At 39.2% G+C, this 14922-nt stretch overlaps 1 protein-coding gene across 1 annotated transcript; it reads left to right on the top strand.

Moving 5' to 3' along the window:
- The first annotated feature begins 5423 nt into the window (after positions 1-5423).
- On the top strand, positions 5424-11222 carry cdx1b (caudal type homeobox 1 b). Its single transcript, XM_041894438.1, has 3 exons — positions 5424-5926; positions 9989-10137; positions 10409-11222. Exons 1-3 carry the CDS (start codon positions 5515-5517, stop codon positions 10604-10606), a joined length of 759 nt encoding a protein of 252 aa, XP_041750372.1. The 5' UTR covers positions 5424-5514; the 3' UTR covers positions 10607-11222.
- Positions 11223-14922: the final 3700 nt, after the last annotated feature.

Below are 14922 nucleotides of genomic sequence, written 5' to 3'. Positions count from 1 at the left end.
TTTGCTGTTCACTCACTCTTTACTCTCAAATTAGTTTGCTTTAATCAATTTGTCAGTTATACATATTTCACTCTATCGCTGTGTTCTTATAAAGCCTATGCAAGGTTTTGTTTGCTATTACCATGTCAACAACATTAAGTTTAAAGAAAACAATGCCTTCTTTTTATGCTCCCATTCCACTTCTGGGGTGTAGGAACCAAACAGAACCAAACAGAAGCAAACAGAATGAAACGGGGAGGGACCTACCTAAAAACGTTTTCCGTTGCAAAACGTTTTGCTACTGTGTGCGACTAATAAATACGCCCCATGCAATGTGCACAACAAACGGCTTGTTCCTTTTTTATGCCACAGGGGGGAGACAGAGGGCAGTTCACATACAATCTTCACAGAGGTCATCAAGACTGCAGACTCAGGTTAAATTTATGACCGCAACAGAGACTGTGTGTGGGCAGTTGTAAAATAAAATATTATTAAATGTGATGACATTAGAATTGAAAATGGTGGTATCAAGCAATAGTTAAAGGAGCATTCAGCAGTTGCTACATCCATTTTTGGACTTAAATTAATGACATGTACCAATTGATTCTTGAAGAATATAACCTATAAAGGACTCATGAGCTTAGTTTTACTGTCATACCCCATCAGAACCCAAAATATAAGCTTGCTTTAGCCCAATGTTTGTAATCAAAGCAACTGTAAACAAACACTATCTAGCCTCAAAACATGTTTAAAATATACTTTTTACATCATTGATGGCCAGTCCTTACATCCATAGTTCTGTCTATGAATTTGAGAGTGATCAAATTTCTCTATCCCCATCCCTCAGATTTGTACTGAAACAGTGGCGCTTTGTTATTGTTTCAACTACTGATTGACCCTTTAAACTTTGACTGCAGAATATTTGAAATGTGGATGAAGAAAATTACAATTGCCCTTATTTTGAGAGCACTACTCTAAAACCTTTCATCTTGTTTTCTTAATGTTCATATAAGAATACATACAATTTAGTTAAGCATAAATAAAGTGTAATAATGCTAAAAATATAGTCAACATGCCTAAAAACCTGAACATTAATCTTGTCGAAATGAATGGTAACATAACATGCCTAACAACAAATCTCAACTAAACCTATACCATAACACTTTTGCACAAAATTAAGAAATACAAATCTGAGTGATTATTTTAAATAAAAACTGGTCCCTAATGAGACTCTTGGACTCAAATTCTTCTTTTTAAACCATTTGATCTCTCTCTCAAGGCACATTCTATTTGGAATAGTCATGGAGCATGCCATTCAGCATTAATTAAATGTGAAGAAATGACCAAATTATGATTTTGTACAAATGTATACAATGTGACTTTACCACTGCTCTTGTTCCACTGAATTACATTGATCTCTTGGCTCTACACTTTCGTTTCTCCACCTGTTGCATTGAGCTGAATCAATAGAGCAGTCAGCCAGTCAGTCAGTCAGGACTTCACTGTCTCCATGACACACAGGTCGGGTCATTCCCCCTGACTGTCTCCATGGCACCCTGCGTTGAGAAGGAAGTCACACTTGGTTGTGAAGTGTGACCTAACACTGTCACCCCTCCCCAGCCTGCTTTGAACTTTTTCTCATCTTACCCATTTTCATGATTCTTATTCATTTCTTCCCATGAAAAATGTTCTAAAGTCACAATTACGTTTCTCAGGGCAAGAAAAATTATGAAATACACATACATGTACATCTATACCATGTTTTTAAATCAGTTGTGTCTTTGACTGAGAAACACAGAGAGAAATTCCATCAAATTCCATCTAGACACCGTTGCCTTAGATCAAAGAATTATACCTACCTTGGCCTAAACATCAGCACCACAGGTAACTTCCACAAAGCTGTGAACGATTTGAGAGACAAGGCAAGAAAGGCCATATACGCCATCAAAAGAAACATAAAATTTGACATCCCAATTAGGATCTGGCTAAAAATACTTGAATCAGTTATAGAACCCATTGCCCTCTAAGGATGTGAGGTCTGGGGTTCACTCACCAACCAAGAATTCACAAAATGGGACAAACACCAAATTGAGACGCTCTGCATGCAGAATTCTGCAAAAACACCCCCAAATAATGCATGCAGTGCAGAATCAGGGCGACTCACTAACTGTAAGTCACTCTGGATAAGAGCGTCTGCTAACTGACTAAAATGTAAAAATGTAAATGTAAAATCCAGAAAAGAGCTGTTAAATTCTAGAGCCACCTAAAAGGAAGTGACTCCTAAACCTTCCGTAACAAAGCCATCACCTACAGAGAGATTAACCTAGAGAAGAGCCCCCTCAGTCAGTTGGTTCTGGGGCTCTGTTCACAAACGCAAACAGACCCCATAGAGCACCAGGACAGCAACACGATTAGACCCAACCAAATCAAGGGAAAACAAAAATATAATTACTTGACACATTGAAAATAATTAACCAAAAAACGGAGCAAACTGGAATGCTATCTGGCCCTAAACAGAGAGTACCCAGTGGCAGAATACTTGACCAATGTGACTGACCCCAAAATAATAAAAGCTTTGACTATGTACAAACTCAGCCATAGCCTTGCTACAGCCTTGCTATTGATGTAGGGTGCCATTGGCAGACCTGGCTGTCGAGCAAAGACAGGCTATGTGCACACTGCCCACAAAATGAGGTGGAAACTGAGCTGCACTTCCTAACCTCCTGTCAAATGTATGACCATATTAGAGACACATATATCCCTCTTATTACACAGACCCCACAAAGAATTCAAAAGCAAATCACATTTTGATAACCTCCCATATCTATTAGGTGAAATACCACAGTGTGCCATCACAGCAGCAAGATTTTGGACCTGTTGCCATATGAAAAGGGCAACTAGTGGAGCACAAACACCATTGTAAATACAACCTATATTTATCTGCTTATTTATTTTCCCTTTCGTACTTCAACTTTTTGAACATTGTTAAACATTATTATAGCCAATAATATAACATTTGAAATGTCTCTATTCTTTTGAAACTGTTGTGAGTGTAATGTTTACTGTCAATTTCTGATGTTTTATTTCATTTTTGTTTATTGTCTATTTCACTTGCTTTGGCAATGTTTCCCATGCCAATAAAGTCCTTTGAATTTAATTTAATGTAATTGAGAGAGGCAGGCAGACTGCTAGTCTGTGGGAAGCAGTGGGAGCATGGCAGATAGGGACGCATATTTACCATTAAGGGGCGGGAGAGATGGGAGAGTCTTCCCCAGGTCATTGTGTCGCTCTGTCCTCCCGGAGCCCGACAAACACTGTCCCAGACAGGGAGCCATGGGGGCCACTTCCCTGGGCCCTCAGCCTGGTGGAGGAACCCCTCTCAGGGGCCAGACAGAGGTCACCTCACAGCGCAGTCCTCCTCCTGACAGAGCACAGGTGAACACACCAGCCCACACAGAACACAGTGCTCCCTAGATGGCTACACAGGTGACAAGGAGAGGAGAGAGAACAGTAGAATGACACGAGACACAGGGGAGCTCAAAGTCTCTGTAGCACTATACCCTAGCCCACAAATGCTTCTTCACAGAATACAGTATGCTCCCACTGTTATTATTAGGTTATTATCTGAGCATTAACTGGTTCACACTGGTGAAACTGTTTACAATTACTAGTGCTGGTTGTTAAACTGCCCTACTTCACAACAGGGCAAGAAAGTGTGATATAAATAGCTTTCATTATATTATGTTGATTTACATAAAATGTATGTAGACCTACTTTTCTTTTGATACTGACAGAATGCTAGAAACTGTCACCTGAACTGAAATACACTGAATTCATGAATTATTATTATATAGTTATCATTCTAATGTTATGTTTATAATTATTTTAGTTTGTATTGTTTATACTGTTGAAGTTGTTATAATAAGCATCTGTGTTATTGTATGACAGAAATTAAAGTAATATTTGACTTATTTGGAATGTCCTTCATAAATCAGAAATGTTTTAAATAAATAGCTATTTTTATATATAGCTACAATTAGTTATATTTTTAGAACCATTTAGCTAAAAACATTATTATTGACATGCTTGATCCAATGAAAAAAAATGCTTCTAAACATTATATTTCATTTTGTTATTACTGTAATAGCAGACAAATGAATGAAACGACCTAGATCAAAAAATAAAAAATAAAATAAAAAAGGAAAACTTGAAATATTCTATTCTATTTCGTTAGTAATTATGACTTGAACACTAAGGTCTGAATGAATTACAATAGAATAATGACCTGGATGGACCATTTAATGTTTTATCTTTAATTATTTGAAGTTTACAAAATAGACGGTGTGATTTAGCTTTGAAGTCTTATTTCGTTTGAAATTCGATGTATTAAAATGCTATCTAAATTTGGACAAACATTCTATTTTAATTGTGTGACCCTCATGAAATTCAGCTAAAACCTGCATGTTTTTTCACTGCTTCAATTCCATTTCTAAAGCATAAGAAGAGGTGTAACAACAGAGAAGCATAAACTCAGGGCACCGAGAGGGCAATGAATTTTATTAAAATTCGAAATATTCCATGAGCCACTTCCTCCTGGTTTAGAACCCCCAGGAGGTGGGCACGAGACTAGACCGGCATATCACCTCAGAGATCTGTTTGAAATCCCCCCAATACAGGCTTGGAGCCGCGCTGTCTGTTTCAGCCCAGCACAGAAAGAACACATCAATACTTTCCTGGAAAGAACTAGGCCTATCCCATATTTTAATGCTACAATAAGTTTGAGTTTAAGGTCACTTAAAATATACTATATACTAACCATTCTATTTCCTTAAATAGCCTACATTCTGCCATGTGCTCATCAATGTGTATACATATAGGCCTAATATTACAAGGAATATATCACACAAAACAAGTAAGAGAAACTTTGATGAGCACACGGCAGAATGTGGGCTATCTAAGGAAATAGTATGGTTAGTATATTGGGTAGTTTACATTGAATAGGGATTTATTGGGGCACATTTATATACACAACATGATTTTATAGATAGGCTATCTGTTTATTTCAAAAAATAAGCCATGGCCACTCCAGGCCTTGCTACCACGTTCCTCGACCCTTCACCATTCTATTCCACAAGGCATGTATGGGCGTTATGCGGACAATGCAGTGACAGGTTCTCCCATTGAGAAACTCAACATGAACTCATGTTAGTTTCTCCTGTGCGATTTGTAGCATTCTTCTAAATGCCCGTGACGGCTTTGATGCCGGTGCTCGGTTGCCTTTGAAATGCAGGCCCGTCTCTAATGCTAATTGTCCCTGGTGGGATAAGTCGAGGGAGGGAGAGGAGGGCTATAAAATGTTGACGTCAGCGCGACACCTCTTGACTGGCAGCGTGTCTAGCAAACAAGAAGTTGAAGAGTAGGCTATAGGTAGACCAGCCAGGTAGAGGAGGCCTTGGTTCAACAGAAACCTGGGGTAGAGGAGGCAGGAGCAACGTGCTGGACGCACACTATGCGCAGGAGTTCCCATACGGAAAGATGTACGTGAGTTATCTTTTGGAGAAGGAACCCAGCATGTACCCAAATTCAGTGCGACATCCCAGCCTAAACCTGAACCATCAGAACTTTGTGCCCGCACCTCCACAGTATTCGGATTTCAGCGGATACCACCACGTTGCTGGGATTAACAATGACCCTCACCACAGCCAGACTGGGGCCTGGAACCCTGCTTACCCGCCGAGCCGGGAAGAGTGGTCACCCTATGGGCCGGGGACAGGACCGTCCACATCTAATCCGGGACCAATAGGGTATAGTCCCCCAGAGTTCTCTCCAGTCCCACAACCCGGGCTTCTCCCATCCATCAACTCATCTGTAGGGCAGCTGTCTCCCAATTCTCAGCGCAGAAACCCTTATGATTGGATGAGGCGGAGCACACCACCGGCAAATTCAGGTAATTTACTGAGGTGTTCATACATTTTTTTGTGTCAGAAAGTGTATCATTTGGTTGTCCATAAGACCATAGTAAGTAAAGCATAAGTCACGTTTTTAAATGTTTATTAAAATAATAATAAACTAAATGTATCTGTAGCAAATCACACACATATTAAATATAATGGGTTAAATTCAGTGTCTTGGCCCATTTTCTTTATCAAATCAAAGATACTGAAATACTGTAGGCACCATCTTGTGAGGAAAAAGCAAAACCAGAACCACTGAGTTTGCGAGTCACATCCATGAATGATGCATGCACCTGTTCTCTAAATTCAGAAAGGAATTTATGTTTCAACTCAGAAAGATGGAATACCAGGTTATCTGTCGCTTGGTCGTCCAGGGTAGGGGAGGGACTGGCCGGCAGGGATGTAGCTCAGTGGGTAGAGCATGGCGTTCGCAATGCCAGGGTTGTGGGTTCGATTCCCACGGGAGGCCAGTATGAAAAAAAAAAAAATTTGCACTCTCTAAGTCGCTCTAGAGCTAAATGACTAAAATGTGAAAATGGTTGTTCTTTCATTCCTTAGTATTTGTCCAATCCTATCAAAATATTTGACATTGCTGTGTATTGTCATATAATAGCAAATGTCACTGACAAAAACTTTATATTTTGCGCTCATCGGTACAGTTGCGCCTCACTGCAGTGCCTGTGTGAACACATTAATCACACCTCGCATGCCATCTTAAATTAGTGGCATTTTCTCGTGCGTTTATTGGGTACAGATGTAGGATCTTAATTTGATCAGTCTTTTGTTACTGCACATTTTAGAAATGCAAACTTGTAGTGTATTTTAATTTTTAAAAGGCTTCTAAAGTCTATAATTTCCACTTTGAAATTTCAGACTTGAGTTGCCATAACAAAAACTCAATCATACACACATTTCCATAAATTATATTCCACATAGCCTAATAATTCACATTTCCTGTTGCTTCAGGATTATTTTCCCGCTGAAGCAAACTGGCCCAAATTAAGATCCTACATTTGTGTAATATGGCCTATATAATGTATTTACAGTTGAGGGTAAAGCAGGGTATGCATTATAATTGCATTGTGTGTTGACCTATTTACATAATAAGCGCTCAATGATTATAGTTATGATTATAATTGCCTATCATCAGTAGTGAACAGTAATAGCAGTAGGCTAGTAGCCTATACTAGGCATAATATAGTCTAGGCTATAAATTACTATATTAAATCAGCATCATCAAATTCATTTTGATTTTGTCTGGTGTAGGCTTCACAATTATTATGTGAGCAATCACTTCTTTTTCCCCGACATCAGCATATTTCATAATGTTACAGGATTTGTTCATAATTTCAATAAGAATTCTTTCAAGTCAGCTGAGATTGATAAACCTGCAAGTGATCAAATGAAAGAAACGGTCTGGGGAGGTTTGAAGATCGTATTATGCAAATGAAGAGGTTTGTTGTCTTCTTGTATGTCAGCGATCTAGGGCTCTATAATATTTTTCTATGTTGTAAGTCTTTGTTAGGCATTATGTCTCAAGGCGGAAGTAGTTGTTGTCGACTACTTTGATGTCGCTCGCTTGGTTCACACTTGTCCTCCACTAGACCTACGTCAGGCAATTGAATAGGCCTACTGATATAACACACCAGGCAATGACAACATATGACAGGAGATTTATGAAAAATACATATTTTACTGACTTCAATTTAATGGGCATGGAAGCACCTTAGGTGGACTGTGCTTACAGTTGTATTAAATCACCTTTATCAGTACAAGCAAGCAGGCCCGAAGAGAAAATACAAAAGCCATGTGACTCCTGTAGCCCAAACTGCCCAGACTGAGAGTTAGATGACTGCAAAGCCTTTCTTCCTGTATAGCAAACCCACCAGAAATCAAGTTGTTGTCAATGGCAACCTGGGATCTCTTATGATAACAAAGGCAGCAGGGGCACAGACTTGGGGCTGTCATAAATGTCCAGTTTACAGTACCTAATGGACCTGGCTGGTTCAAAAGTAAATTCTTATCCCAAATTTGTCGTTCCAGTTCATGTGGTTATCTGGTTGTCCCAGACAGGGAGTTTTACGGTCCGTGTTACAGATTATCTCCATGTCACTTTATCGTACCGGCCAGCAAACCATTCATTCTAATGGACATCTCATTAACCTCAACTGCTTAACCATTTATCTCAGCAGCCATCAATGATAATCATTACAGAAGTGCAGCGCTACATAGATTAATTGACAGTGCATCAACCATTCTCCACTAATACAATGTACACAATACCACTTCTTAAACTTTTCACATTTTGATTGAATCATGGTTTTTATGGGTTCTTGAATGCTGTTGACATTTTTAATAGTTCCATCAAGGGAAACTATCATCGGACTGTTGACTATTTCTGGGTCCTCTACAGTTTTTTTCTCCCAGTGCAGCATTAGGATGCTTTGCCACCTGACATTCAAATGAAATGCTAATGTACAGGCTCAAGGTTAGCCCCCTTGAGGCCTCCTCATGTGATGGCAAACTGTGTTGTCGCTGGTGATAGGCAGCCACTACAATCAGTACAGTTTTTTATTAATGCAGCATTGCGATTGTATGGGTCAATACCCCCGTAGACATGCACCTCAGACGCCGTCTGTTTAGGAGTGGTCCTCCTGTGTCAACATGGAAATGAGAAAACAATGGTCATTAGAGAAGAGGTATAATGAATCAGAAGGTGAAGAGGAACAATTAGGGGAACATAGGAGCAGGAGGGTGTGTTCTGTGTTTTAGCAGCCTAATGGTCTGGATAACTCTCTGCTTGTCAGGCCAGGCGCCCTCACAGGCAGCCCCCTCACCCTCTCAGCTCACACATTTTAATCTTTAACTTGGTCGCTGCATCTGCACTTAGGTGCCTCATTCAATATGGACAGAATTAAGTGACTTTTGATTTACGGTACCTAATTAAAAAGACTAGCTGATCCCAGGGCTTTGCTAGTTTATCTGTGTGTGTTTTAGTGAGAGGTTTCATGTATGAAATGAAGCAGAAACCACATTTTCACAGATGTCTGTCTCATCTTTATTTACTCCTATAATATTGTTTATTTACGGCATGTAAGTTAATGTGAAATCTGTCCGCAGCAGTAGCCCAGCCATCCTCCCATTATAACCAATGCAGCTCAAGCCCTGTCTCCTCATGAGAAGGAGTCCTACTGAGAATCACATCTGTTCAGCTAGTTTGTACGGGGGGTTCTACTAAGCTAACATTTTGAATTGTTTAAAGCTGGCCATACCATGGATCAGTTAGCTATTTGATTTAGAATTTTAGGACCCCTTTATGTATAAAAAAATATATAAAAAATGATTTGATAAGATATTTAATTTGGTCTTTACTACTAAAGTCTATAGAAACGCATTGACTAACACAGTGGTTCCCAACTTGGCCGATCCTCATGGGGTACTTGAGAAGACTCATGAGACCATAGGCCTACCTCTAAAATGCACATGAGGGGGTACTTCAAGGGTACTCCGGGCAAAGCAAAATTAAGTTGGTGGTACAGTAACCAAAAAAGGTTGGTAACCACTGGACTAACACATTCATTAATCATAAGGAATAAGGTTTGAAGTGTCTGTCCTATATCTATGAGATATAAGAAAGCTCAGGAAATATATATATTTTTTACACATATTTAACCCCTTATTTTTGTTGGCACAAAACTACCTCCATACTTCCATTCATTTGTATGGGTTACCTTCAGATGAGTCCCGTGACACATCGTGTTCGTGAGAGTCTCATCTTATGGTCATATTCGTTTTTAGGCCAAACCGTTTGGACGTTACACACATTTTCATGAGAAGACCGATTTGGATGTGGTGGATTGAGACACAGCCCATGCATATCTCTAGCTGAAATTGAAGGATTTTATGGGGATTTTTTATATTATGTTACTTAGATTGACGCACGGATGCGTCAATAGACTCTCAAGGATTAAAGTTAGTCAAAATATACGTTGTTTTTCTACATTACACACACAATATAAAAGTTGACTGATGTCCATACTCCAACTCTGTTGCAGGTGGTAAGACAAGAACGAAAGACAAGTACCGGGTGGTGTACACAGATCACCAGCGGTTGGAGCTGGAGAAGGAGTTCCACTACAGCCGCTACATCACCATCAGGAGGAAAGCAGAGCTGGCCACCTCTCTCAGCCTCTCAGAACGACAGGTCAGACACAACATCATGGGACAGGGGACCATCTCTCAATTTTCTGTCTCTCTCTCTTTGTCTCTCTCTCTTTGTCTCTCTCTCTTTGTCTCTCTCTCTTTGTCTCTCTCTCTTTGTCTCTCTCTCTTTGTCTCTCTCTCTTTGTCTCTCTCTCTCTCTCTCTCTCTCTCTCTCTCTCTCTCTCTCTCTCTCACACACACTCACACTCACACCTTTAGTTTACTAGACCAGCCACAGAGCACTTATCTAAAATATTTTATTTATTCCATAGGTGAAAATCTGGTTTCAGAATCGGCGTGCCAAAGAGAGGAAAGTGAACAAGAAGAAGATGCAACAGCCTCAGCCTGCGTCCACAACAACCCCTACTCCCCCAGGCTCTGGCATGCCTGGCAATGTTGCCATGGTGACCAGCAGCAGTGGCGGCTTAGTGTCTCCGTCCATACCAATGACTATCAAGGAAGAATACTGAGGACGATGGTCTGACGTGAAAAAAATAAATACTTTTGTCCAAATCTAACCTGCAATAGCTCCCCCAGTCAACAGCTTGAGCAACATGGGGTCAAATGCAGGAGTCAACAGCTTGAGCAACATGGGGTCAAATGCAGGAGTCAACACCTCCAAAGACAGACAAGAAGTAAAGACTTGCTGCTGTTTCCTTCGCTTTTGTAAAAAATAATAAGATGAAGAAACTTCTAAAGGACAAGATAGACCAACACAAACGTCGGCCGTGCACAGTAGATCACCTGCCGGGTGTCGACAAACTGTGGTGATTCAATATGTAGAATAATCGGGAAATAAACTGAAAATGTGGCGATAGGACAGCCACCCGCTCTGCACACGTTCGTGTTGGTCTGTCTTGTCAGAAAGAGAGACAAAGAACAGAGAAAGAGAAAATATATAAATATATATAGATATTAAACTGTTGTCTTTTACTGTTATAATGGCTTCTACTGTTTCTACTGTTGATGCCTCTTCTGCTCTGCTCATCACATACTGGAAATACTTGTAAATGGTTCTGATTCCAAGCAAGAATAATAATAAGTGTATATTTTCTAAGTAATTTGTATTAAAAGCTTTATTGTAAACTCTGGAGCTCATTCTTTATAGTAGAAAAATGGAAGAGATTTGGAGCACACGTTTACAATATGACTATCTGTCACACACTTAAGATTACATCATTTCAAGTGTCTACAATGTGAAATCATTCTTCAATGTCTTACAAGGCTACGTAAATGTGGCCATAAGCTCACTGCACGCATGCTTTTTTGAGGCACTCAAATGACAACAAAGCATTTCAAATGGAAATGACTGGGATAAACATCATTGAAGAAATATGATTTCAGATTACACTTAATCTCTGAATCAATCTAATTTGAGAAAGTTGAAGGAAACTATGTAAGTAGTCATTGTGTTTGGGGTTTGTGTTGTGACTTTATAGATTTACAATGTATTATTTTGTATCATTATTGTGTGGGTCTTTGTGCGAACATCAGCAGGTTAAAGGAGAGGTATCATGTCATAAAAAAGTGATACAGTCAATGGTCAAAGTGAAAACGAGACAGGCAGGGCCAGTGACAACTCACCAAGGAGCCATGACTGTTTGCACAGTAAAACTGAGTGGCATGATAAGCGCGATTGGCTTCAGGAGGATATAGTCGCACTCTGAGGAGGCCTGTGGTATCTGCCCTGTTGCATCGCACGCACAGACCTATTTGCCAATCTAGTTACCAAAGGCAGGGCGTGGCGTCCAAAGGGCAAGGTGAGAGAGGCGGTGAGTAAACAGAGCAGGAGGATCCATCTGCTGGGGAACATCTCCTGACCCAAGGCCAGGGAGGAGTAGGCCATTGGGTGAGATTCTGTGAACAGGAAGGAGCACGGAGGGTGGTGAGATTCTGGGACCCTGTAAACTGTGCAGGTAGAGCCAATACTGTCCCATTTGGAGTCCTATGTTAGCAGACAATATTAGAAACTATCTTTACAGTGTCATTAAACATGGAGTAAGCATGATTTAGTCCCCCCTCACACACCCACACACAGATAAGAAAGGCCTATTTGAATGATAAGGCCCAAACCAAAGTGTAGTTTGTAAGACTGACAGAGGGCGATATGAAGAGTTTCATTCCAAAACGCTATGCCTCCTGAGACCCAGCAATACATTTTTGTCCTCTCTAGTGGACATCAGTTCTTGGTCGGTATTTCTGAGGCCTTAAAAGCCACTGTATTAAGTGTTTTTGCCCGTTGGAGAGGACATTCTGGGCTTTACAATGATATCACGTGTGGGGGCGTGACCTTGACAACTTCGTCTTCCTGGTTCTTATATAAATGTCTGTCGTCAAAATGTGCACATTTTATGGACATTTTAAAATAAGTGTGTGTAATTATTATCATTTTTTGTGAGTTTGATGTTCAAATTGTTTCTAGTATGTAAATATCTAAGGAATAGTTAAGTGAGTTGTCAGAACTGTGTAATCGTTTTTTCACATTAAATAAGAGCTTATCAAGAAATGTCCTCTGTAGTGGATACCTGGATGCCACAACTATGTTTTTTACCTACTGTACCCATTGACTGTAATGTTAATGTTTTTTCATCTACTGTACCCATTGACTGTAATGTTAATGTTTTCCACCTACTGTACCCATTGACTGTAATCCTAATGTTTTTCACCTACTGTACCCATTGACTGTAATGTAAATGTTTTTCACCTACTGTATCCATTGACTGTAATGTTAATGTTTTTTCACTTACTGTACCCATTGACTGTAATGTAAATGTTTTTCACCTACTGTACCCATTGACTGTAATGTCATTTTTTCATATTTACGTCCTATTGACCACTAGAGAGGACAATTTGGCACTTGCAATAAAAAAGAATAACAAAAGAAATTCAGATTTTTATTTATTGTTAACATGTTTTCTTCCAACCGAAAACACTGTAAAAATATATATAAGAATCCCAAACTATTTTTTCAGGTCTCAGGAGGATATCCATTTTCAGAAATATTGGTAAATGAGCTTTTATTGTTTAAATAAATTATGAAAGCGATTGGTGTGTTTTTTCACTATCTAATCATGGCATGAGATTGTTCAATGAGCGACATGTATTTGTTTAAAATCTGTCGCTTGATAATTTCATTTCATAGGGACAAATAATGACGCTATGTTTTATTATGATTTTTTTACTAAATGCTATATATCTGCCTCACTCTCAGAGAAAAAAGCAGTACTTCTAGGTTTTACACAGTCAAACATAACAAATAACTGCATTTTATATAAAGAAATGTACAAATTATACATTTGTGACATCAATATTTAACAAATGTAAAAAATAAAAATTCTATAAAGTAATATGAGATCTTTATGTAAAACATTTACATTTGACATTTTAGTAATTTAGCAGATTCTCTTATCCAGAGCGACTCACAGTAAGGGAATTAATCTTAAAATAGCTAGGCGAAACAACCACATATCCAGGTCAAATATACAGGATACAAACATTCCATTCCGTCTAAACAATGAATATATAGCGTTTTGCAAAAAAACTAAAAAATAAATCCTACACATCTAAAATGTATGAATAAAAAATCTGAAACAGTTATATTTTACACACACACATGAAGGTACCCATAAGCAATACTTTCTGATGAAAGAACACAAATGTGGAAATAAAGTGTAAATCTAAAATATGCGAGAAATCTAACTCATACATATTTTTGAAAGCATAATAATGTATCAAGAACATTTCTGAGGCAAGGTTGTTATTCGTTTCTACCCAGACTTGACAACCCAATGTGGAGTGACACTTGGTTAGGACAAAGCATTTCCTGTTGTGTGTCAGGTCTTGTTTGGATGCCTGGAAATTGTAAATGACAATGGTTCTGACCTTTGAACTTCAGCAGCTCTAAGTTCCATTTGTGTTAAATACCACAGGTGGTATCAGTGAGATAGAACCATATCAGTGCCCTCCTGAACACCAGGAAGTATCTCCAAAACGAGTAACCTTCAACTTGAGCCGGAACCCACTGCCAGTGCCACACAACAACGGTGGAACTGACAGGAATTGGTGGGTGGGGTTGTTTTTGCTCTGGTCTCCAAGGGAAAGTATTTTAGACTCATCTGCCTATCATCTAAACACTAAAGACATGACAAGAGGAAAGCCCCAGATGATGAGTGCATATCTGCTGTATGTTTAGTACTTAGCACTGTTACTTTTACAACCTCTCCCATAGTCTCGCTAAGAGGTTGGTCTTGCCACAGAAACACTGGCATCTTTATGCACAGGTCAGCACCATTAGGGGCATGGTCAGTGTAATGGTGTAATGGTGGTTAATGTGATAATTTCCTACCATGACAATCATTTTGTCCTTGGCATGAAGTAGAGATGATGCTGGCTCTAGGATTCAAAGGAAGTTGATTAGAAAAAATATTTTTGAAAATGAATTTAAACACATTTGTGATAAGCCTTTTTCTCTTTCAGTGGTCTCTTTCCCCAGGTAAACAGAGAATAATTTGTATAAACAACAGGACACTTGCTCTTAGCTTCCTCAAGGCTGTAAATTTTATTGGGGGTTAATGCTCTAAAAATGTCCTCACCACAGTAACGGAGATATGTTTGTTGAGAGAGTCTGATGCTCTGATAGTATTGGGGATTCCTAAAAGCGGCTTATGGAAACATGCTGAAATACAGCACACCTCCAAATAAATAGGCCTACTGGATTATCAGCCAAAGGCAATTACTGTAGCTTTACTGTTCAAATATCAAGATGGCCGTCCAAAACCAAACGATC

The sequence above is a fragment of the Coregonus clupeaformis genome, chromosome 13 (genome assembly GCF_020615455.1).
Source record: "Coregonus clupeaformis isolate EN_2021a chromosome 13, ASM2061545v1, whole genome shotgun sequence".
Classification (NCBI taxonomy): domain Eukaryota; kingdom Metazoa; phylum Chordata; class Actinopteri; order Salmoniformes; family Salmonidae; genus Coregonus; species Coregonus clupeaformis.
This window is presented reverse-complemented; position numbering and strand designations above follow the sequence as displayed.